This window comes from Filobasidium floriforme (genome assembly GCF_021052385.1).
Source record: "Filobasidium floriforme strain CBS 6241 chromosome Unknown HD553scaffold_1, whole genome shotgun sequence".
Taxonomy (NCBI): Eukaryota; Fungi; Basidiomycota; class Tremellomycetes; order Filobasidiales; family Filobasidiaceae; genus Filobasidium; species Filobasidium floriforme.
In genome coordinates this window covers 269,242-293,116 of record NW_025763622.1, presented here as the reverse complement: position 1 = coordinate 293,116, position 23,875 = coordinate 269,242, and the positions used below count along the sequence as shown (strand labels likewise).

Here is a 23,875-nt window from a genome sequence, read left to right as displayed (position 1 = left end):
TCTGCCGCTCATTCGTTCCAGCGATCGGTCAATCCTCGGAACATGGACACAGAATAGCACGCCTTGCTGAACCGACTATCCAGTTTCCCTCAGCTCGTAGAATCTCACACGGTCGCTGACAGGGAAGGACTCTCGACTATATGGTACTCCTAGCGCTCCTCGTGAAGTCCAGGTCAAGGGGTAGCGCAAGCTATCACGTGCCTCCTGCTCTATGTTCCGCCTTCGAGTTGCCACCCTGCTGTGCAAGAACGGCCAGGCGATAGATACAGCACAGCTTGGCATTCCTTTGTTCGATAAGGAGATCTTATGCATCAGCCGATCCTGTCTAGCTTGTTCGCCTCTTGTTATCCCTTCTGTCTATGAGGTCTGGCACTCGAAGGGCTAGTTGATCCTCGCTCTTGCACTACAGATCAGATACTGGACAAAGTCGCAGACAGACAAATACGTTCCCTCCCTCCACCCTCTTCCAGTATCAACCCTCCTTCGCGCTCTTTACACCGAATATGACCGCCATGCAGACAGAGCAAGAGAAGCGAGCCAGGCGAATCGGCAGAGAGTACCGTGATATTCAAGCAGAATACGAAGCTGGGCGTATTGATAGCTTGGGCCGCTGGAAAGATGGGAAGTGGATTGAAAGCTCGCCCCAAGAGAGGGCCAACGTCATCATCAAGTACCAGGCCGCCTTTAAGAATATGCAGAACTTGACCACGCATGAGCAAGAATGGGCGATCGATGCTTTGCTGGAAGGCAGGATCTTCAGGGACCGGGAGTCAACGAAGGAGCGTTGGCTTCACATGCTCAGTGCCTTCAAGCCTGCTGCATCTACCTGGGCATCGAAAACATCGCAGGAGCAGGAAGAGACTGGAAGTTTTGGTACTGGGACGTACCGACCGTGCTCGCTGGAGACGCCTGAAGTCTCAAGTCATACAGCGTTTCCCTCACAATGAGCGAGCGTCTTGACATGATACAAGCACAGGATCTGGTGGGAAGCATGAATCCGTCTGTTGTAGCCTAGACCCGATTGAACACTTTCGATCTAAACTGCGCACCGAAGCACCGTGTGAATGCAGGAGCCGAGACTATGCCTTAAGACTCAGGCTTTCGTGGAAATCTCCTGACTGGCAATCATGAATACTATTTCGCTCCAGGCATACTTCCAATCGATTACATGACCAATTCCTCATTCACCTCGATAGAGGGATATTTACTTTCCCAAAGCCAAAGGCTCGTTGTTCAACCACCTGTCCAACATGTTGAGCGCAGCCAAAGGCTGATCTTGCGGGACCTATCATATCGCAAAACCCAACCCCGATCAGAACCTCTCATACGTAACGACGAAAGAGAACGGGATCTTGGGTGTACTCACCATGTGTCCGGCTTCGTAGATGGCCATGAACGCAATGTTTCCGGCTCCGTGACCGGCCGACCTGACGTACCCAGCCTCGGTCTTGTTGGACGAGATGAAGGGGGTGGCGGTCGAGTTTAAGAAAGCGGCTTGGTAGGTCGTCTCGAGCTTGTCGACCCAGTGCTGCGTGATCATAAAGGTACCCGACGATCAACGTCACGCTCGGCGCAGAAGGGGGGCCAGGTTCGACTGACCTCGTTACCGATGAAGTTGCACATGAGGTCGTTGACTCCAGCGTAGATCAAGACTCGGATACCATCCTCGATGACGGGGATCAACAGGTCGGACGATCGGTGCATGACGTCGGCCTTGAACCTATCGTGCGCCATCCACATCGTTAGCCTCGACGAACGCTTCCTGCCTTTATCACGAGAACGAAAAGAGGAAGGCCCGCCTTACAAGAACGACTTGTTGATATCCATGTTACAGCTCTTGAACTCGATATCGGCAGGAGCTCCCAATTCTACCATCCGGACCGTATCCCATGATCAGCTCAGAGCGCAAATTCAGGTCAGAGACAAAGATCGAAAGGGGGACTCACGCTTCTTGACCTCGGGGCTGTTCATATAAGTCTCGATCCATCCCATCTGTCGGTAACACAACTACAACCCACCCGAATTCCAAAGGACGTTCAGTTTCCCGCCAACAACGGCATTTGCATACCGCAGAAGGGCGATGTGACTCACGGGACCGTCCTTGTCCTCGGCCCGATCGCACTTCTTCCTGGTATCGTACATGTTCAAACCGAGGTCTTGCAACTGTCCGAACCCGGACCAACAGGACAAGGTAGCGGGGACGCAGACGAACTTGTTGTTCACCCTATAAATCGTCCAACATGGGTCGAATCAGTCGTCATCTCCTCGAAGAAATGGGAACAGCCAGCAAGGGGGAGAAATAAGAGTGGTGATGATCTCACCTGTAACAAGTCTCCGCCAACTTTTCACACCGCGCCATCTTGCTCCTCAACCCCTCACATTCCGACCCGTTCGGATCCTTGTAGACGGCATAGGGCGAATCGCACGCGTACTCGGGGACCGAGGCGAACTGGGTGGCTGGTTCGGAGAGACCGTTCCCGATCATGACCGATTTAAAGTTCAATTTCGGCAAGGGGGCCAACGAGGTGGATCTCTTCTTGTTCTCAGAGTGGATGACGTGTGCGATGTGGGGTAGATAGGTCCCCGCGTAGCTCTCCCCGCTGATGTGCAAGTCGTTGTCCCTGTACTTTCCATACCTGGCCGTGAACAGCTGGAGGAACGCATGGACGTCCTCGGCTGCCGCAGGGGAGTTGTCGACACTGCCCGAGTCCGAGTAAGAGTAGCCGACCCCGACGGGTTGGTCGAGGAAGAGCACGTTGGCGTGGTTGGTCCACGAGTGAGGGTTGTAGGTCGTGTTGACCGAAGTAGCCGGGCCAGAGGGGTCAGGGGAGGTCGAGGTGATCATACAAGGACCGAGCTCAAAGAGGAGTCCGGTGGTAGAGGAACAACCGGGTCCTCCGTTCAACCTGCCAAGTGAGCGGTGGTGGCGAGACGACCGTATCAGCGCTCCGCACATGCAACATCAACAAAGGACCCGCGCGCCGACTCACCACAAGAGCAGAGGATCCTCCTTGGGCTTGTCCCTGCTCTCAAAGAACCAGAAGAACAAGTGCTTGGTCTCGCTGACGTCAAGGTAACCGGAGATCATCTTGACGGAAGGGTCGCAGAGGTGAGGCATGGTCGTCCCCGTCCCCGAGTTCGAGGTCGAGGTGACTCGGAGACGGTAAGAAGGGTGGTCCGGGTGGGTCAGGACGTCGTCTAAAATAACAACATGTTCCGAGCGAAGAGTGCCAAAGGAGGCGGGATGAGAAGGATGATCAGAAAGGCGGTCACATGCAAGATGAAACAGCGACTAGAAGAGATTTGGCTCACAATCGACGCCATCCTGGACCAACTTGGAGACCTTCAGCCCCTTGACGGTATCGTGTACATTCTTCTCGGCGTTGCCCAACCAACTTCCTACGCTACCAAACACCTTTTCTGCGACGGCGGGGACGGAGAGGGACGAGTCTTGGAGGTTGAAGAGGGACGAGGCGGTAGGGAGGGCGAGGGAGAGGGTGGACGTGGCCAGGAGGGCCGTGGTGGTGGCAGCGGCTAACGAGTAGCGCATCGTGGGATGTGGCTGGGTATAGTATTGTATAGTTTGAGGGTATAGAGAGGTGTAGGTGATGAGAAGATGAGATGTAGTTAGTTGCAGGGATGATCGAACGATTCATCATCTCGATGACCGTCCTCGTTGCCCCTCTTTCGGTCATTTCCGGGTCTCACACACACATACATCCCGCTTTCGGTAATTCCCCCCGAGCAATGCCGTCATCACCTTGCCGTCAGAGATGCCGTATATGGTTGATGCGCTTCTGTTTGTCATACGCAATGCAACCAAATCCGCGCGTCACGTTACACCCCACCCAGCCTATATAACCTACCAAAACCGCAATTCAACCTCCCCCTCTCTTCTCGCACCCGCCCCCTCTCCTCTTCTTTCTCAAAACTGAAAAAACTCTCCTATTCTGCCGACCTTGAGACGCCCTCCCCCTTACTAAGGTGAGGGCACTGACTTGGTCGTCCTGGTGAAGGAGATAGAACGAAAACGGCCCACTTTTTCCGTCTCGTCCTCTTCCCCCCACTAGGGGAAGGGAGCGAGGTGGGGTGGGTGAGCGTCATGGATTACGTCCCGCGAGGTCTGGGGTATTCTAGTACTTTCAAGGCCGTCGTTCTGAGAGGATCGTAGGCGCCGATAGATTTTTGAGAGGGAGGAAGTGAGTTTGTGAGTATTCTGTGATCGGGTAACGGGTTTGCGGGATTTGGTTGTATCATGGTTCGCAATAATGCGAAAAATACAACTACCATCGATCATCACCGATCGCTTCTCTATCATGTCGTATCGTTCACTCGTGTCACTGTCATCATCATCGTTACACTCTCAACCCCTCATACCATCTCTCTGTCCATCTCCCATATCGTTCCCCTTGCGTATCATATATCATTACGTGTCTCCTCTTCCGACCCCTCGACCCCTCGAGCCCCCATCCCCCGTACCAACCCGTCACTCATCGCCGACTCAAAACCTCCCCGATCCCCCTGACTTCGTCCGCCAACACTTTACCGCGGGAATAAGTCTCCCCGGAGGCGAGCGAGATCTGGGCTGATAGTTGCGTCAGGTTCGGCAAGGGCTTTTGCGGGGAGGTCGGTGCCGTAGATGTCGTTACTGTAGATGCCGTTGCTGTTGCTGTTGTGCTTGCTATTGTCGATGCTGTTGTGGTGGATGTCGTTCTCGGTATCGTCGACACGTCCTGAACGTCCGACGCGCTCGAGTTGGGTATCAAAGGGACCCCGCCGAGAGAGGTGGTCATCGAGATCTCTATCAGTCGTTTGAGGGCTTGAATGGCTGGTTTTTTTCCGGTTGGGTTAGGAATTCAGGGAGACGTTGAGGGAGGTTGTTAGTCTCGGTTGGCTAGGTAGTGTAGCAAGGAGGAGAAGGTGTTGGACTTGGAGTGTACCTTGTTCGTATTTCACTAGTGGATTCGTTCAATAGTAGTGTTTTGACGTCAGTACAGACTCGCATGGAGAGGTATTCGTAACGAGAGGCCAGGACGGTTGGGAGGGGGGAAAGGGCTTACATTGTGTCACGCCTGGGTTGGTTGATGGATCGAATGCATTCTCTCTACATTTCCCGTGAGGACGTGCAACAAGGTGAGAGATGGCACAAGTCATGGTGGGTAATAGAGATAGAATGAAGCAATCCGATATCCAATACGACAGATTTGTACAACGAATTACCGAATTTTCAACAACCATATCTCATATATCGGCAGAAAAGAATCATCGACTCACACACCATCAAACACCCCCACTAGATCCTTCTCCAGCCCCTCTAATCCCTTCAACATCTCTTCCAAGCCCGCATCGATCTGACCTGGGTCTGGCTGGCCGTGATGGGCGGGTTGACGGGAGGTTGCGCTCGTCACGCTACCCCCGATCGTTTGGGTTTGGGGTTTGAGACCAATTCCAGCTCGGCGAGAGGGAAGGGGGAGGGTCGAGCGGGGGATTGAGGGGGTATATGAGGATGACATATGGGTTCCTAGGTAGTGGGTCGTCGATATGATTGCGAGTTTGCGAGATCATGTAAAGCACGAGGGGCAGTAGTAAATAAGAGTGGTTTGTTTAGGATGTCAATCGTTTGAGGGTTGAGGGTGACGACAGACGATGAACTCATTCACGGACATCGAATATCATTCAACGATGTCCGCGTCGACCTCGCCTCGACACCCTCGGGACCGAGCTTGCCATGACATGAACTGCCCAACATTCGAACAACCCCTAACTTCATATCGCCACGCCTCTCAATCCCCGTTGCATCTACGTCTTGCTCGTAGTATCGACCCCCATATAGTTACCTACCGATCAGATACCGATAGACACCGGCCGCGATGGACAAGGAACTCGAAGAGCTCGAGCTCTTGTCGCTCGTCAACAAGGTCTCGCAGGAGATCTTCAACTTTACGGGGAGTGCCGATCAGGACTTGGCCAAGTTTGTCATCGCCGTGAGTGCATCATTCAGGCTAAATCTGATCTCTTCGATAAGGGAAATCTTCGATGTGAGCTGACACGGAATCTGATTGATCATGACGACGCAATACAGCTCCATCGGAAGAGCAAAAAGTTCGACGTCTTTCAGACCAAGATGAAAGAGATGGGAGCTCCCTTTCCCGATTCCTTCGTCCAGAACCTCGACCGGATTATCCTTTCCATGCATCCCAAGTACAAGAAAAAGGCCAAGAAAGCCGCCGAGATGACTGTAGGGGGCGAAGGCGCGCTGAATGGCAAGGGCAAGGACAAGGACATCGACCGGGTCGTGGACGAGGAGACGGATCGGAGGGCGAGACTCTTCCCCGGGTTGGCTGTACCGGATAGTAATCTGAAGAGCCACGAACAGTTCTTGAAGGACGAGAGGAACGCGGGGCCGGTTTTGCCCGATGTGGACGACCTGATGAAAGAGCTCGAGGGGGTCGGGTCTAAACGCCGGACGGGAGGTGGGCAAGAGGACTTCAGGGGCGATAATGGGTACAAGCGACAACGCGTGGAAGATGATGGATACGATGGACGAGGGCGAGGGAGGAGTCCACCCCCCGGAGGTCGGCCTGACGGACGGGATAACGGGTATGGCACCCGACTAGGCGCAGGTGCGGGGGGTAAGAACGGGTACGATGGACGAGGACGACAAGACGATAAACCCATCCTCTACAAGATCTACAACGGCAGAGTGGCCAATATTAAGGATTTCGGATGTTTCGTCACCCTCGAAGGGATCTCGGGGAGACAAGAAGGCATGGTACATATCTCCAGTATGGCGAGCAGCAGGGTGAACAGTCCCGCGGATCTCGTCGCCAGGAATCAGCCGGTAAAGGTCAAGGTGATGAGTATCGCCGGTAGCAAGGTCTCGTTGTCGATGAAGGACGTCGATCAGAGTACGGGAGCGGACTTGTCACCCCACCTTTACGTCAAGACGGACCAGGAGATCGAAGAGGAAGAACGACGTCGAGCGGCCAGGCCACCGCCTGTGACGGGAGCCAACAGCGCGACGATCCATGTTGATGAGCGGAAGGGTTCTGCCAAGCGATGTGAGTGGGCGGGTGACGGCCGCTGAGGATATGGGCTTCATGCTGATGCTGATACAACGACGTACAGTGTCCTCGCCGGAACGATGGGAGATCAAGCAGTTGATCTCGTCCGGTGTCGTCAGTGCGGCTGATGTAGGTCATGAGCCTAGACTTGAATAAAATGACAGGAAGGTAGCTGATATGTTCTCCTAACTAACAGTACCCGGATCTTGACGAGGACATCAACTCGACGACAGTGGCGGCCGAGGTGGAGGAGGAATTGGATATCGAGGTCAACGAGAACGAGCCGTGAGTCTTGCGAACGCGGTCTGGGGCTTCCAGGTTGCTGACATAAAACCATCCCATACAGTGCATTCTTGAGCGGTCAGACGAAGGTCACGCTCAACTTGTCGCCCGTCAAGGTCATCAAGGCGCCCGACGGATCGATGAACCGAGCAGCGCTGGCGGGAGGAGCCTTGGCGAAAGAACGTCGTGAACTCCGTCAACAAGAGGCGAACGACGAGGCCGATTCCGAGGCTAGGGATTTCAGTCAACCTTGGTTGGATCCCATGGCACAGGCTGCGGACAAGGTGTTCGCCTCGGACCTGAGGGGCAACTTGATGGGTGCAAAAGCGTTGGAGAAGCCGACTTGGCAGGCGGCGAACAAGGCGGTGACATACGGAAAGATCACCAGTCTCAGTATTCAGGATCAGAGGAAGAGCTTGCCGATCTACAAGTTGAGGGAGCAGTTGATGCAGGCCGTCCGGGATGTACGTGTCGACACTCCTCTTTCCTCACCTTCTAACAGATTGGCTGACGTTTCGTGCTTTGCGGCGTGTAGAACCAAATCTTGATCGTCGTCGGTGATACTGGATCGGGAAAGACGACGCAGATGACGCAGTACTTGGCAGAGGAAGGCTTCGCCGAGCGAGGAAAGATCGGTTGTACCCAGCCTCGACGTGTCGCCGCCGTCTCGGTCGCCAAGGTGGGTCGGTTCGCATGTCTTGATCAAAGACTTCTCAACTGAGGCATTCGTGATTCCCCCTAACAGCGCGTGGCTGAGGAAGTCGGTTGTCGAGTGGGAACCGAGGTTGGGTACACGATCCGTTTCGAGGACTGCACGAGTCCCGAAACCAAGATCAAGTACATGGTAAGCATGACATCCTCCAACATGTAGATAGCTCAAAAAGCTGACCCGATGACGACTCTACAGACCGATGGAATGTTACAGCGTGAATGTTTGGTGGACCCCGACATGTCGCAATATTCGGTGATCATGTTGGACGAGGCGCACGAGCGTACCATTGCGACGGATGTGCTGTTCGGTCTGCTGAAGAGTGAGTAATTCTGGAGGAGACCGGGATTTATTGGTAGCTGACAACCCTGTCCTAACAGAATCGGTCAAGCGACGACCCGACCTGAAAATCATCATTACTTCGGCCACCCTTGACGCCGAAAAGTTTGCTCGATATTTCTACGGTTGTCCCATTTTCACTATCCCCGGTCGAACATTCCCCGTCGAAGTGCTCTATACCAAGGAGCCCGAGAATGACTATCTCGACGCTTCGTTGATCACTGTCATGCAGATCCATCTTTCGGAACCGCCAGGCGATATTCTGCTCTTCTTGACGGGTCAAGAAGAGATCGACACGGCGTGCGAAGTCTTATACGAACGAATGAAGGCGCTCGGTCCGCAAGTACCCGAATTGATGATCTTGCCCATCTACTCTGCACTGCCTTCAGAAATGCAGTCGCGAATCTTCGATCCTACGCCTCCAGGAACGCGAAAATGTGTTATCGCCACGAACATTGCCGAGACCAGTGTTACCATCGACGGAATCTACTACGTCATCGACCCGGGTTTCTCAAAGCAGAACGCTTACGACCCGAAACTCGGTATGGATCAGCTGGTCGTGGTGGTAAGTTTAAGACGTTGCGGGATCGTATCAATGAACCTGGCCACTGACGTATAGCCATCTCTCGTTGCAGCCAATCTCACAAGCGCAGGCCAAGCAGCGAGCAGGTCGAGCAGGACGAACAGGACCAGGGAAGACCTACCGACTTTACACTGAGGTTGCCTTCCGAAACGAAATGCTGCCGAGTCCCATTCCTGAAATTCAGCGACAGAACTTGTCTTCGACGATTCTTACGCTCAAAGCGATGGGAATTAACGATCTCATTCACTTTGACTTTATGGACCCGCCACCCGCACCGACACTGCTGACAGCGCTCGAGCATCTCTATGCGTTGTCGGCCCTGGACGAGGAAGGTCTGCTCACGCGTCTCGGAAGGAAGATGGCCGACTTCCCCTTGGATCCTGCTCTGTCCAAGACGTTGATTGTCTCGGTCGACTATGGATGTTCGGAAGAAGCCTTGAGCATCGTGGCGATGTTGCAAGCCGAAGGCCAGGTCTTCTACCGACCCAAAGACAAGCAAGCGCAAGCAGATGCGAAGAAGGCCAAGTTCCATCAGCCAGAAGGCGACTTGCTCACCCTGCTCGCGGTTTACAACGGTTGGAAAGGGTCAAAGTTCAGCAACCCATGGTGTTACGAGGTATGTCTCGGGTGATGAACAAATGGCCAAGGTGATCGAGCTGATGTTGAGCACTTTCTACAGAACTATATCCAAGCTCGATCGATGCGAAGAGCCCAGGATGTACGAAAACAGTTGCTCGGTATCATGGACCGATACAAGCACGACATTCTGTCTTGTGAGTGTTGTCGAAGGGTGTAACATCGAAGCATTTACTGAATAATCACCTTTAAACAACAGGTGGAACCAACTATAACCGTATCCGTATGGCCATCACTTCAGTATGTCATCGTCCCTCCAACCGTTTTGTTCTGAGACTGATATTTTAACGCCTTTGATAGGGATTCTTCCGTAACGCGGCCAAGAAGGATCCGAACGAGGGGTACAAGACGCTGGTCGAGGGTACCCCAGTCTACATGCATCCCAGCTCGTCGCTTTTCCAGCGGCCGCCAGAGTGTGAGTGAAGCGTTCGCGATAGATTACCGAGACATCATGCTAAGACCACGAGCTTTCTTGCTTGCTGCGATAATAATCAGGGTGGTACGTACACGCTTCTAGCCTACTCGATCCTGTTGCGCGTTCGATGCTGACTCGCCAATGTCTCTTTCGCCTCTGTAGTATTTACTATTCGCTCATTCTGACGACCAAGGAGTACATGCACAATATCACTGCTATCGAGCCCAAGGTACGTAGTCCCGCCAAAGCAAAGGACACGAGACACAAAGCTGAACACCATCTCGGCTCTTAGTGGTTGACACAAGTCGCACCAAGTCTGTTCAAGGTCGCGGACCAAACGAGAATATCCAAGATGAAGAGGGAAGAGCGGATCCAGCCCTTGTTCAACAAATACGTAAGTGCTGGTCCGCGTCCTGTAGAATACACGAATACTTAAACTCTGCTGGCGCGATGCTATTTCGTTTACAGGAAAAACCCGACGAATGGCGTATCTCCAAGCAGAAGAGGGCCACCAGGAGTTCCCAAACTTTCGGTTAAGCAACGTTTTGTATCCTTCTTGTTGTATCAGATTATCACTTGCACCACGTATCCCTATCATGCAGAAATGTTGATGCATCTATCCTTTGGGCTGTGCGGTCAGCGCTTGCCGTACCAGCGTGAAACATGCGCTGAAACACCTCCATACGTATACAAAGGAAGCATCCGCACCGTCTCAGATTGGCATGATGAAGTGTCCCTAGTCTTAAGAAACAATGCTCATCGCAAGCTGATGTTCATGGTTGATTCTCAAGAACCCTTTCGATTACACACACACTTTAACCCCCTTCCTTGAACAATATGCAAGGTCTTGCCATTTCACCTCCCGCGGCTACGCAAGCGGTAGCGCCTCCCCCTCCTCCTACCGCCAGCCCATTTGCAGCGCCTCCAGCATATCCTCAATCGACTACAAAGTCAGAGTTCGACTCGGAAGGAATCGAATTTCTTCGTCCTCTGGGAGACAAGGGGGACTTGAAGCAGAACGACTGGCTCAACGAAAGAGCCGCTTACCCCATCGACGGCAAGACGCCCCCTCCGGCTTCTCCAGTCAGTACCTACGCGAGCCACTCGAGAACGCCGTCGAACCCTAGGATCAGCTATGTTCCGCCCGGACCTCCTCCTCCGGTGCCTGTACCAGCTCCTTCTCAGCAGATGTGGGCGCCGCCGCCGCACGATCCCGAGTATGGTCGACAGCCTTATCAGGAGCCCGAGCTCGAGCCCAAACGTTTCGTGCCTGCGTTCATTTACCGCCGGCACGGGTCTCAAGGTCAGCCCGGTCAACCGGGGCGTTTGTCCAAGGGCTTGAAAATATTCAGTGAGTGGTTCATAAGATCGGAATCTCTTCGCCGCGAACTTCGTACTGATAATCCTGGCAGTCCAAATCTTCCTCATATTCATACTCATTGGCATGGCGTTTGGCGCGGGCTTCCAGTCCGGCAGACAAGTTTCGTGCGGAGGAGCTTACTACTCGGATAATGCTACAATGAGCGAAATATCCCGGCTCGAGAGGCATGACGACTCGCTTGACTCTTTGTCCCGTTTTGATGACGCGCACGATGAGGACGATCTCGACGGTGTGGTGGCGGGAGCGAACAGGATGTTGACTGGGTAAAGGTGATCTGTAGCTCTTAGGGGGCGGACTGTGTGCTATTTCCCGTAGTTCCGACAAAAGAAACCTCTGTACTACCCTGACAACAAAGCAAAGCACTACTCTGTCGTTACGAACAATGTGAATGCAACATGGGTCGAGATGGGCAGATCCGGGCATAGCGCGCCGGAAGCAGAACAAACAAAGAACAGTGGCGCTGTGATGAAACGTTACTTCACCCCCCCTCCTCGTCCTGCCTTGTTGATGAGTTGCAAGAGTCGACGATCAAGCCATTGTTCTCGCAAAGAAGAACCCCTATACTCGCTTACATGTCGTCATCTAGCTGCTTCGGGCAGATTCGCGCGCATCAGGTCGGCAGAAATCAGCAAAACAATAGCATGAAAGTGATCATCCGATCATCTTGATCATTCGAACGTTCTCATCTTTCCCACGAGAATCATGAACGTTCCGGAATCCTGGAGACGAATTGATATGCGATATCCATCGCAACAAGATCAGACCAGACGAGCACATATATATTGCTGCGACTACAGCGGTCATCATTCTTCTTCGTTGCAAACCCTTATATCCTTTCTGATTGACGTTCACGTGCTAGTCCTCTCGTCATCCGCACCTCGAGAAGTAATCCCATATCAGCTCTTGAAATAGCGTCGATATACACTTCTTGAGCCGATACACGGCTCATACCTGTTGTATCGTCGGCGTTCAACCCTGTATCCAGTGAGTGATATCACTTGGACCCAATATCAGCCCTATATCAAGCAAGTGCTGATCCTCAATTGCACAGATACACGCGAAATCAAATACGGCCTCTCCCTCTATTCGCCCATCCTCGTATTAGCTACACATACGCTGCCCATCGGTATCCTTTGGAAACAGGATGTCAGACTCCGACGACGACCTGCCGCCTGGCACTTACAGACATCCGGTGCTCGTTCTTCGGGGGGAGCTTCACGACCGTTGGAACTATCTAGGGCGGAACGAGCCGTGGCTGGCGGTCAAGGAGCTGGAGGATTATATCTTGAGTAACGAATATTTGGAAGTGGCGTGGGATACTGCATTAATGGTTTTGCTAGCTCAGGTATGTCAAGACGGTTTGGATGCCGTAAAAGCCTGTCTGGACCCTTACCTTCTGCATCGTCCTTCCACAGGCGTACTTGAACAACGAAGAATACGCGATGGCTATCGCAACGGCGGAGAGAGCTCGACGAGTGGGCCAGGGTATACGACCGGAGGAGGCCCTCCCTTACCACTACCCATGGTTCAGAGAGATGAAGGACTGTTCGCAGTCCGTTTATCCTGAGGTCATTGCCGGGTTGCACGAGTGGGGAATCGATCCCGACTTGCACAGGATCACGATTCAAGAGACGGGATACTTGGATCTGCTGCGAGAGCACTCTGCTCATCGGGCGGAAGATTCAGATGCGATTAAATCTCCCTCGAGTGGTACTTCCCAGGCCAATCATCCCCAACCCGATCACTTCCCGTCGCAGAATGCTGGTGCATTGGGAGAGGATAGCGGTGATTTGCCCAAAGGCGATGAGCCAACCGACTACGCTCAAGACGCAGATGTCGCGGACACTCTCTAAGGCGATCCTCTATGCTCACGCATGGGTTGTATGGCTCACGGCATAGAGGTAGGCTCCACCCAATTATAGGACGACTCGTAGACCGTTTGCGACGATATCATGAAACTGAACTTAACTTTGTCGCACTCCATTGTATACTCATCCAGGGAGTCAGAGGATCTTCCTTGTTATGCCAGAGTCATCTCCATCGCTGTTCACTTCTTAGAAGACCTCTATGTCAACCAAGCATCAGTGCGCTCAACACGATCGGATCAGACGTGTCGTGCCATCATACACGGTCTGCAAGCGCGGGCTTTGATTAAATGTAGTGTCAAGCGCGGAGGGGGCGTCGAGCACATTAGGTCGTGGTTACTGCTTCTTTCTTTTTGCTTTGCTCCAAATTCGGTCTGCCAAGATGAGGTACGAAGGGTTCTAACAAGATTTCGAGACCTTGAGATGCACCGTTCGAGGCAATTGGGAGCTGATGGAGCGCGTCGATGTGTTGCAGGCTTGGTCGAGCCAAAGGTCGAGGACGCGGTGGACATTCGACGATACTTCCTCTCCGACTTGTCCCGGAGCGCGTGCCTTAAGAGGTGTGGCAAATTTTAAGGGCGCATGCGAGCAATCGCTGGGCATCCCCGATGTTCTACACCTCACCCTCCTCGAGGTTTCGAGACATCAATCAGACAACTTTGCCCACCGAGCTCCCGTATGATATGGTAGCGATGACAAGAGAGCCTAGGCTCAGGAGGCTCGGCGAAGCTGCATCTGGAAGCTGGCGGGTCGGCGAGGCGGCCTTGCGCGCGCGCAGACGCGCTGGACACTCACCCATACTGGATCTCCATTCTCCCGAGCCAGGCGACCGAATCGACTGTTAAAAAAGGTGGCTACACTGCTTGTTGCCAAGTGATCTGGGCATAGTCTTATAAGGGTACATTTCTGTTTGCCTTTTGGCTTTGATCATGTGTAGTATCTGTTCTTAATACTCTGACGAGTATTACTAGTCCACTGGACTAATTTCGTCAAGTAATCTTTTCCGCCTGATCACTCCTCTGAGCTTGCTCATGAGCGTTCACCTTGTCCTCGGCTAAGCACTATCGCCTTGAGACGAGACGGCTACCTACCTTTTTGCCATCGGCCAGGTCGATTTTCGCGATTCGCGAGGTCGAGGTCGTTGTTTTGACGCGTATCCACGTCGACACGCGACAGGTCTACGCATATTCGATTCTCGACCTCATCGTCCTCACCATTTCCATCACGCCGGCATATCGTCTTCACTCGCCTGTACGAAAATAGTCGAACTCTCACAAAGGACGCGCTCGTATTGCGCTGCAGACGAACTCAAGTCAAAATTCTTTCGTGGCACTTGTCGCAACCTGTTACTTCCTAATCTAGTCGAATCGGATCATGTCGCACGACGACACGACCGTGACTCTCAAAACCGTGCTCCATCCCTGTCAGCCCAGCATCAGGGAGGTATAAGACCAGGACGAGAAGAAGGTAGGAGTGATTCGGTGACCAATTGTGCCACCGTTGAAACGACACGGTCGATCTCGTGCGTCTGATAGCCACAGCGAATTTGGCTGGCGAACCGGTTCGGACCGGACGGCGAGCATGGTATACTATGCGTGTCAAATTAGCCTGTTCCGAAACAGCTCGTTACAGTGGGCTTGGGGATTCGACTCAAAACACAGCGAACTTTCGAGTTGAACAATCCCGTTCCGAGGCGAGTAAGCCAAACGTAGCAGACGAGAGCGCGATGGAGCAAGAAGAAAAACAAAGCGGATGACAGTGAAGTATGGAAAGTGAGATTTGGCTTATGTAGTCTGCGTTCTGTAACAACTACAAGCAGGGGCTTATATATCACAATGGCGTTGTCGAGCGTGATGCCCATGGCGTCGGCGAGGTCGAACGAGCGATTTGTTCAAGCTAGCCGATGGTCCGTATATTTGATCTGCCCGTTTCGTTCTTGGTAAAATTAGATACCAATCACAAGACTCTAGTAACACTAGATCACATCCGAATTTTTACTCATCGATCCCCATCGTATCCCTATGGATCCCTCGGAGTGTCGAAATCCCAGGAGATGGTCGTCTTCGAGAGCCAAAACGTTGGAGATGAAGCTTGTTTCATGACGATTCTGTAAAGGCTCGGCGGTGGCGACGTCGAAACGATGCGCGATGCCGTCCTCCAGGGACTTTGATCAGGAACACAAGTGAATGTTGAAGCAATATGGCTGGGTTAAGGATACGACACGTCTCGACAATCCAACACGATCATAACACGATGAGTTGAACAGAAGGAGTACCAAAAATGAGCATGAGACCGGGGATGTGAAACTCACGTCGGAGGGTCGAACTCCAAGGGCAGAGATCCGGCCGACGTATACGACCATTTCCCTTTCCATCCGAATCAGTCCGCACCGATAACAAGGGATACTCAAACTCGGTCTAATCACTACGTATCGCTTCACGATCCACCTGTAAATCATCGGACCTCCTCGACTTGTATCTATTTCAAGTACGCATAATCGTATCTGACATGGTGGTTTATATATTCGAAGCTTCCCGTTCCTCTCCCTTCGTGCCACTGAAGGAGTCGGCGTCGTCTTTCGTCGATGCTCGGGTCACGGTGTCGTCGAATCGGCCGGTCCGGTGCATTCATGGCCGTTAGTATCAACGTCAGTCTCAGTCTCAACGGAGAAGCAGAAGAGGACAGTGATCGATGACTTGGGTAGTCTCGGGTACGGCTGGTACGGTAGATCATCCTATCGGGCTTATTATACAGCCTGTTTCATTGAAGTTGGGCCCAGCACGGCTATCATCGAAGCAGAACCGAGCACCGGCAGACATCGAGGTTTCATCTACGACAAAGTAGCGTCAACCAGCAACAGAATCAAAGGTTGTTTCACTAGTAAAAAGAAGGCCAAGAGTCCTCCAAAACATAGTCAACTTGCAAAGACGTGAGCGATCTCTGATTCGTCAAGCGCCTGTCAAAGGGCAATGTGAATTAAAATCAAGAGCTTCGCCGGACCAGCACACTAGCTTCCAGCCGACCGTGGACGTTGCATCGGATTATAAATGGTGGTAATATTCCTGGGCAGAGCCGATAGAATGGATAAAGGCTTGCTGTGCTATTGACCTCCACGTGTCTGCTCCTACAGCATGACTTCATCCTTTCTGAATGGCATCTTCTACACCTTCTTCCTGCCTATCCACAACTCGGTCCCGCCCATCCCGCTCCTTACCTCCTCCCCCTCCTCCTCATCCCTCCCAGTGATAACGTCCACCCCGAGGTCCTCTTCATGTCCCGAGATCGTCCCAAACTTCGTCAGTTCGATCCCGATCTCCTTCAACGCGGGCCAGAGGGTACGTTCGGCGGCGTGTCGTTGTTTGTAGGCTAACAAGAGGAGCGGGGCCGGGCTCAATGGCAATCTTGAGGGAGGGGCGAAGAGGTGGGAAAGGGTAGATATGAGTGATGGAAACGAGTCGGTGTTATAGGTCACATCGGCCGCCCTATCGATGGCGACGCCAGTGCAGTGTCAGCTCAAGCTCTTCTGACCGATATTGAGAAGTGCGAGACTCACACAATGACGTCTAACGGTCTTTGTGACCCTTCAGGCTCGTCCCAACTCCACACCCAATCTGGCACTTCCTCGTCCCAGTCCAGGACCCCCGAACGTAACCTTGGCTCGTCATCCTCTTGCCCGGATCTCGAGCGCCACAATGATCGATTAAGCTCGATATTCTCATCGATCAGCGGGATGGCCGAAGCTGCAACAAAAATCCCCCAAGCCGCGTTAGCCTAATTCGCTTGATACCTGCACCCCGTTTGGCCCTGGACGGACGACGCTGAAGACACTCACGCAAATCGGTGATCATGACCCTCACCCCCGCCTGACTGGCTATCTCACTCGCAGCCAGTCCGATCCCTACCAACCCTGTACCCGCACCGATCTCGAGAATCCGAGCTCGAGGGCGTTGCAGCCTGTCGATCAGGTCTGAAGGGGTTGGAAACGGTAGCGGTGCACCGACAGGGGTTGAGGTCGGTGAGGAGGTGGAGGCCGCCGGGGAAGACAGTTGTGTGATGTATGAGGTAAGAGCCAAGCCCGAATCCCAGATTTTCTACCCAATTCGGAATCATCAGCGTTATTCCAATGAATGCTGGTTGATGGGCCCGATTTGAACCTCTCGCCCAAGAAAAATGAAGCTGCAGACTCACTTTATCAAGATCAAAGCTCGTCTCCTCGACAACGCTCAGTATCCTCTCTTCCGAACTCCCCGACCCCTTCTCTTCTTCATCCTCGTCGTCCTTGTTGTTCTCATTATCACGTTCCCCGCCGCGCCGACCTGCTTCTCCTTCCTCTTCCTCTGCATCTGCATCTGCTTGCACTTTGGAACGCTTGGGGAAACCTTCGGAATCCCTCTTGACGGCCCGACCGGGCTTCCCATTCTCGAACCCTGGACTGATCGTCAACCCTGCTGAACCACCTCCTCCTGTGGTTGTGGTGCTTCTTGAATCTATGAGCGTATGTCCTGGTCCTGTTACGGGTTCTGCAACATCCTCCGCTGGAGGCGACGATACGGTCGCACCGCCGATACGGAGCGGGGGTAACACCCAACTCCGAAAGATCCTCGTCTGTTTAGGTCCTTCGTATTCCTTTTTCAGAGGTCTCGAGGATCCCGAGGACTTCAATTTCGATTTCGATTTCAGGTCGGTCCGTCCATTCGATTTTGAATCTGAAGACGATAATGAGGTAGATCCAGAAGAGGTGGAAAGAGAAGAAGAAGTAATCCGGATTCCCTGACTCCAGACATCCACGATCCTTCCCCTTTGTAGCGGTACTCGCGATCTTCCGTCACCCGCGTTGGCCGTCAGACCTAAGTACCAGACGTCCCCGACTTGACACCCCTTGGGGAGGGGGACGAGGTTCGGTTTGTACGTCGAGGAGGGGGGGAGGTAGGTCGTCAGTAGTGTAGGTGCCGCTGGTAGTGGTGGTAAAGGTGAAGATGAAGAAGAAGGTCCGGCGGGTGAGTGGGAGGAGGAGGAAGAGGTGCTCGTCGTAGGCGGTCGGGTTGACCAGGTATAGAAGATGTCCGTCGATCGGTCGTCCAGTAATCTATCGAGACGACAAGGTGCAGGTGCAGGTGCAGGTGCAGATAAGCCAGGCATGCTCTCATCTAACGATATCATGATCATCTATCGAGATCGAGAAGAAGAACCCTGGATATGTGGTACGACATACGGGACACGCACTCTGTACGTAGATCGTTGGCGATCTGCGGGGTGATCGTGATCCCTCCCGAGGGCACGGCGATATCGATCGAGCTGGGTGGAGGGCGGAGGAAAGAGAGGTAGTAGTACATCGTCCGTGTTTATGCTATGCCAGTCGTGGTTGTGAGAGCCGGTAGATTAGATTGCAAGGTGTGTGCAAGTACAATCTTATGGGTATAGTTGGCAATCTGGCAGCAGGCAGCAGGTCGTCTCCCGAAATTCGGAAGAAGCCCGAGGTTCATTCAAGCTGCAAGTCGCGCTTAGGGGTTACCGGAAGTTGAGTATCGTGACGACAGCGGCGGGGACCGAATCACCGATCAGGCTCTCAGAGTTGCTGTTCATAGCTCAATACTTTGCAAATCTCAACATGCATCGTGCGCCATGCATCATGTGCCGTCGAGGATAGGACGGGGGATTGTTCAGGTCGAAACGTAAAAACGAGCTCGACTAGACATCGGCGAGCGCGTTTCCCAATCTCCTTGCTAACCAGAGCACTTGAGAAGAGTCGACGACCCTGGCCACTTGGCCCCTCGGAGTCCGCCTCGACACATGGAAACATCTTTCATCCAGGAATCATGCATAAGAGCTACGCTGGCACGCTGGAGATGTGGTCGATCCTAACGAGGACAATACGATGCCGTTATCCACTTACGTCACAGCATCACTTACGTAATGACCGAGGTCGATCCTTTGGGACGTCGTACCACCTTTTCCCCTCGCCATCGTCAGATCATCCAACAACTCTTACAATCGACCTCACCTTTCTCATCGAATCATGCATCATATCTTTCAAACACCTGCTCTCAACATTCATAACTGCTCATAGCCGGAAAGTACAAGCTAATAGCTATCGAACGCACCTATTCTGAGCCAGATCGGACACGGGGATCGAACGAGGCGCGGAGTTTGCCGTTTGATCTCTTAGGTCGTTCCACTGTTCTACCTTGAATCTGTGGTACGAGGCGAATAGAGGAAGTCGTAATCGACGTAGTGATAACAAATCACTCAGATCTGAGAGGACAGGACCACTACAACGGACGACATCCACCGCCAAGTCGGCGTCAACCTACCTTCCTACCTCTTTCATCATGTCAGCCTCGACATCGATGATGTCCCACCACCAACAACAACAACCCTACCAACAAGACCCCCCGCTCGATATCGAAGAGATGGACGACGATTTCCTATTCACACATATCCCTAGTACTTCCCTGGACTTTGAAGATATCCTCAACCTCGCCGAACCCAATTCACAGCCTCTACCTTTAATTCCAGGTCACGCTCAGGTCGATGGAAAGGATTCGGATGTACAGTTCAATCTCAACTCGAACAACCCCAACCTACATCCGTACCACACCCCCGTACTCGACGCCTCTACCCCTTCGATGACGTGGTCGACGTCTCAATCGGCGAGTTCACCGGAGAGCACGTTCAGCCTCGGGACAGGAGGTGGGGCGGGCAATGGGAGTGGGTTCAGCGTGGAGGGGTTGGGGAATATGTCTTCGCCATCTTCGTTGATGCAACAACAGCAACAGCAGGTGTTTCTGCGTCAACAGCAACAACAACAACAACAACAACAACAGCAGCAGCAGCAGCAGCAACAATTTCTGTTTCAACAGTATGAGCAGCAACAATTGCAGATGAGACAGCCGCAGTTCCAGCAGCTACAACAGCAGCAGGAACAGTCGCAAGCACAAGCACAAGCACAAGCACAAGCACCGTCCTTCAACCCCGATCCGTTCAGCTTGGACGGGTTCGGTTTCGATTTCTCTTTCGAGGATCCCAAATACCAGAGCGGTAATGGCAACGATCTTCATTTCGGGAACACGAACCTTTACACAAGTTCGGGACCGGCTTCAGCACCAGGGATGAATCCGAATCCGGGGATGAACACCGGGCTGGTCTTCGATCTTGGCGATACATCCGACTCGGCCTTCCCCGGCTCGGGTCGTTCGCAGTCGCACTTGTACGGCCGAGCTGAAGGTCAGGGACAGCAGGGTCGAGCCAGGGGGTCTTTTGAAGGGACGTTAGGGTTCGGGATGGGCGGACCCGAGATCGCGCACAACCCGAACCTCAACTTTAACCCCAACCCGAACTCGAACCTGAACGTGAACCTCGATCTCGGGCTCGCTCTCGACCCTACCCGGTTCGATAGCGATAATTCGTCAGGCGAGGTATTGAGTGAGCAGGAGTTGAAGCGGTTGTTGAGTATGGGCGGAGGTGCTGGCGGGATCGGGATTGGAGCAGGAAACGGCGACGGGGACGAGTTTGGATTTGGAACCGGGTTTGGCGGGACGGTAGATTGGGTGGGGTTGTTACAAGGAGGTGGAGCGGGGATGTTGCTCCAGCCTGATCAGCCCCAGGGTCAGCCTCGAGAGCGAGTAGAGGAAAGGCCTGCTGGCGGGGTCAAGAGAGAGTCGATCGATGAGACAGGGTCGACGACGAGTACGGCCAAGGGGACCGCTTCCATCGTCGAGGCTGGAGAGCTTGCTACCTCGACCACGACCGCGACCGACCCCGCCGCTAATGCTGGGCCACCGGCCGCTCCGACGTCCAACCCGAACCGATCGCCACGACAACAACAATCCAAACAACCCGGTATCAACCTGCACAACAAGGTCGAGAAGCGTTATCGGAGCAACGTCAAGAACGCCCTGGACTCGCTCCGCGATTCCGTGCCCCGTCTTCGACAGGTCTACGGGACCTCTTTACCTAGCGAGATCGAGACCACGGACAAGCCGGACGAGGACGGCCTGGTAGGCGGAGTCAGCGAGATTGGGAAACCGACGAAACAGACCGTCATGCTCGGAGCGAGGATGTATATCGAATACCTGGAGATGAAGGATCACGCGGGCGAGGCCAAACGGGAGAGGAGCGATCGGGTGTTGATGCGGTTGTTGGGTACCGGTCCTGATTCCGGCGACAAGTGGGCCAAGTGGGAACGGGAACAGGAGAGGGTGGGGAAGCTCGCTGAAGAGGCGTACAGGCAAGGGCTCGAGAGGAAGAGCGTGGAGAGGGCGTTGATGCTAGCCCCGCCTGGTGGATCGACTTCGGGAGGATCGCCATCGTCCTCGTCCCCGCCTGACGGAGCCGACGAGGAGGAAGAAGAGGAGGCTCCGCCCGTGCGTGGTCGACCGAAGAAGCGTCCCAGGGAGAACGAGGACGATGCCGAGGACAAGAAACCGGTCAAGAAGCGACCTGCGACGGCTAAACAGCCTAAAAAGGCCGGAGGGAAAAAGCCGACGGCGAGCGTCGAGACGGTCACCGGGGCCGGAGCGGCAGTGATGTACTCGTTCGGGTTGGCATACACGTTCTTCCCCAGGGCCAGCTCGGTTTTCCGAAGTTCGGCTCGACAGGGACAAGTGGCGGAAGGGTCGAGGTCGACCGGGTCGGTGATCCTCTCGGCGCCATACAGGGCGGCCAACCAGTCCACGCACTTGCTGAAACGCGCCCTGCCCGAACGTCATCATGACTTTTGGGTGTTGAGGCCGGACGACTTTTTGGACTGGGTCGGGCTGTTCTTCCTCGCCGGAGTCATCTCGTGGATCACCTGGAGCCTGGTCAGGTCATTCGGCTTGCTTACGGCTGATACGCCGAGTGAGGCTGAAGACGAGCAGGCGGTCGAGGGTCAGCAGGTCGAAGTCGACGTCTTGACTGAATCCGGTTATCGAGGACGGATTGGGACCGTCATCGAGGGTTTAAAGAGCTTGGGTAGCAAATTTGGCAAGCGACACGGAGATGACGAACCCGCGGTCGAAAGGGCCTGGTTGCGAGTCACAAAGGCTTTTGTCGGGAAGTGTAAGTGAAGTCGCGCGTGCGGTTTAGACAAGGTCTACCGAGCTGATTTGTCGTGTTTCCCCTCTAGCTCTCGACCTGGATGTTTGGACGCGGACACGGATTCGCTGGAGGATGGCTCGTAAAGCAGGGGAAGACTCGCAATATGCGGTCCTACAGGCCTTGCACACGCAGGACGCTCTGCACTGGCAGCGTGCCCGAAAACTCGCGCTCGACACAGGCGACAAGGCTATTCACGACGTCGTCGCCCTGCCGTGTTCAGAGACCCGTGCATTGTCAAAACGCCTTGGGCCTTCCGAGGATCCCGTCCGCTCTATCGCAGAGTATCTCGTCGTTACCCACCTGGACGATCTCGCCACCAGGCTTTACATCTCGCTCGTCGATGCTAGCATATCATCAGACGCCACAACCAAGAACAGGCTGGCAGCATTGGCCGATGTGTCCTACAAAGAGCAGATCTTTGAAGCGCTACATGGAGTGAACAAGGATTCTGCAGCCTACTCGTTAGGCTTGGTGCTCATCGGTTTGTGGGGAATGCTAAGTCAACAAGACGCCGGTGCCCAGCGTTCTGTCGCCAACATGCTCATCGCCAGTCAGCTGAAGGACCGGGTTGACCTACCTTCGGTTGATGTCTTCCTCCGACTTGTGGTTCCCGCTTATCGTCCGATCAATAAACGAGACGCCAGGAACGAGGTCAAGCCTAACAGACTGTCGCTCGGAATAGAGGAGCTTGATACGTTGCTCGAAGTCTGTCTGCGCTACGTATCGCTCGTCAAACAGCTGAACTCGCGCGACCCATCGGCGTTCCGTGGCGTCTACCCTGAAACGCTCCTCATCCGACAACTGCTCGGGCGACCCACCTTTGAGCGGACTTTCAAAGACATCTCGGGATACAGGATGAGGACGAGCTCGTCGAGCTCGGACGGTTCGGGGTCCGACACGGAATCGATCGCAGGAAGTGAAGAAGGGTCGATCTCGGCAATCGAGGCAGAGGTCGAGGCGTTTGACGCGCAGACGGACAAGTTGATCGACACTCTCGTAGAGATCGGTCAGCGGGCGGCTTCGGCTCTGAATGCTTTAGGTTTCGATATTTGAACATTGTTTCGTTTTCTGTCTGGTAATAAGTTGTAAATTAGCTGGCTGAAATCGCGAAGATTGACGGCCTTAAATGAACAGATGCACGCAGCCATCGCAGAATTTGATTTCATCGCAATCATCTGTTCTTCTACATGCCTCTATATCTGGATCTATATCGAGGGAGTGTCCGTCGTTGACCGAGATGACCCGCAGCCGCTGGTATCAGTAGGCGGTACTCGCGGTCGAAGTTTCATCGCCGCCGCCCGTCTCCATCGACTTGTCGGCCGAGTGGGCACTCCTCTCGGTAGAGGCGATGCTCTCGTCTTCCGGCTGCTGCTCGGGCATGGGCTTGGGCTTGGGCTTGGGTTTCGGCTTGATTTCCAGATCCACCTCGCTGATGGCCGCACTATTGTCGAGGGTCGAGTATGGACCAGCTTGTCTCTGTGGCCCAAAGTCGTTCAGGTTGGGGGATTCTCCAGAGTTCCACG

At 53.8% G+C, this 23,875-nt stretch overlaps 7 protein-coding genes across 7 annotated transcripts; 4 read left to right on the top strand and 3 right to left on the bottom strand.

The window, feature by feature from the left end:
- Positions 1-1,117: 1,117 nt before the first annotated feature.
- Positions 1,118-3,723, bottom strand: HD553DRAFT_302172 (carboxypeptidase C). The gene is made up of 9 exons (XM_046178707.1): positions 3,313-3,723; positions 2,991-3,198; positions 2,322-2,906; positions 2,092-2,224; positions 1,947-2,007; positions 1,805-1,868; positions 1,600-1,720; positions 1,367-1,528; positions 1,118-1,285 (listed from the first exon to the last, which is right to left on the bottom strand). The coding sequence occupies exons 1-9, from the start codon at positions 3,548-3,550 to the stop codon at positions 1,205-1,207; spliced, it is 1,653 nt and encodes a 550-aa protein (XP_046039974.1). The 5' UTR covers positions 3,551-3,723; the 3' UTR covers positions 1,118-1,204.
- A 689-nt stretch (positions 3,724-4,412) lies between these two features.
- Positions 4,413-5,555, bottom strand: HD553DRAFT_302168 (uncharacterized protein). The gene is made up of 4 exons (XM_046178706.1): positions 5,275-5,555; positions 5,061-5,104; positions 4,941-4,955; positions 4,413-4,828 (listed from the first exon to the last, which is right to left on the bottom strand). The coding sequence occupies exons 1-4, from the start codon at positions 5,511-5,513 to the stop codon at positions 4,491-4,493; spliced, it is 636 nt and encodes a 211-aa protein (XP_046039973.1). The 5' UTR covers positions 5,514-5,555; the 3' UTR covers positions 4,413-4,490.
- A 233-nt stretch (positions 5,556-5,788) lies between these two features.
- On the top strand, positions 5,789-10,647 carry HD553DRAFT_302166 (pre-mRNA splicing factor). The gene is made up of 16 exons (XM_046178705.1): positions 5,789-5,984; positions 6,083-7,061; positions 7,129-7,193; positions 7,261-7,349; positions 7,411-7,810; positions 7,882-8,025; positions 8,092-8,190; positions 8,254-8,377; positions 8,436-8,959; positions 9,030-9,593; positions 9,657-9,750; positions 9,813-9,853; positions 9,914-10,034; positions 10,190-10,257; positions 10,321-10,422; positions 10,497-10,647. The coding sequence occupies exons 1-16, from the start codon at positions 5,871-5,873 to the stop codon at positions 10,563-10,565; spliced, it is 3,597 nt and encodes a 1,198-aa protein (XP_046039972.1). The 5' UTR covers positions 5,789-5,870; the 3' UTR covers positions 10,566-10,647.
- Positions 10,648-10,865: 218 nt separating this feature from the next.
- On the top strand, positions 10,866-11,731 carry HD553DRAFT_346846 (uncharacterized protein; the record flags this gene model as incomplete). The annotated part of the gene is made up of 2 exons (XM_046183250.1): positions 10,866-11,379; positions 11,441-11,731. 2 exons carry the CDS (start codon positions 10,866-10,868, stop codon positions 11,674-11,676), a joined length of 750 nt encoding a protein of 249 aa, XP_046039971.1. The 3' UTR covers positions 11,677-11,731.
- An 822-nt stretch (positions 11,732-12,553) lies between these two features.
- HD553DRAFT_346845 (uncharacterized protein) lies at positions 12,554-13,262 on the top strand (the record flags this gene model as incomplete). Its single annotated transcript, XM_046183249.1, has 2 exons — positions 12,554-12,754; positions 12,825-13,262. The coding sequence occupies 2 exons, from the start codon at positions 12,554-12,556 to the stop codon at positions 13,260-13,262; spliced, it is 639 nt and encodes a 212-aa protein (XP_046039970.1).
- Positions 13,263-16,434: 3,172 nt separating this feature from the next.
- Positions 16,435-18,607, bottom strand: HD553DRAFT_266457 (putative methyltransferase-domain-containing protein; the record flags this gene model as incomplete). The annotated part of the gene is made up of 6 exons (XM_046177484.1): positions 16,435-16,756; positions 16,855-17,014; positions 17,107-17,365; positions 17,463-17,509; positions 17,843-18,297; positions 18,483-18,607. 6 exons carry the CDS (start codon positions 18,605-18,607, stop codon positions 16,435-16,437), a joined length of 1,368 nt encoding a protein of 455 aa, XP_046039969.1.
- Positions 18,608-20,020: 1,413 nt separating this feature from the next.
- Positions 20,021-23,568, top strand: HD553DRAFT_302158 (uncharacterized protein). The gene is made up of 2 exons (XM_046178704.1): positions 20,021-22,313; positions 22,381-23,568. The coding sequence occupies exons 1-2, from the start codon at positions 20,033-20,035 to the stop codon at positions 23,403-23,405; spliced, it is 3,306 nt and encodes a 1,101-aa protein (XP_046039968.1). The 5' UTR covers positions 20,021-20,032; the 3' UTR covers positions 23,406-23,568.
- Positions 23,569-23,875: the final 307 nt, after the last annotated feature.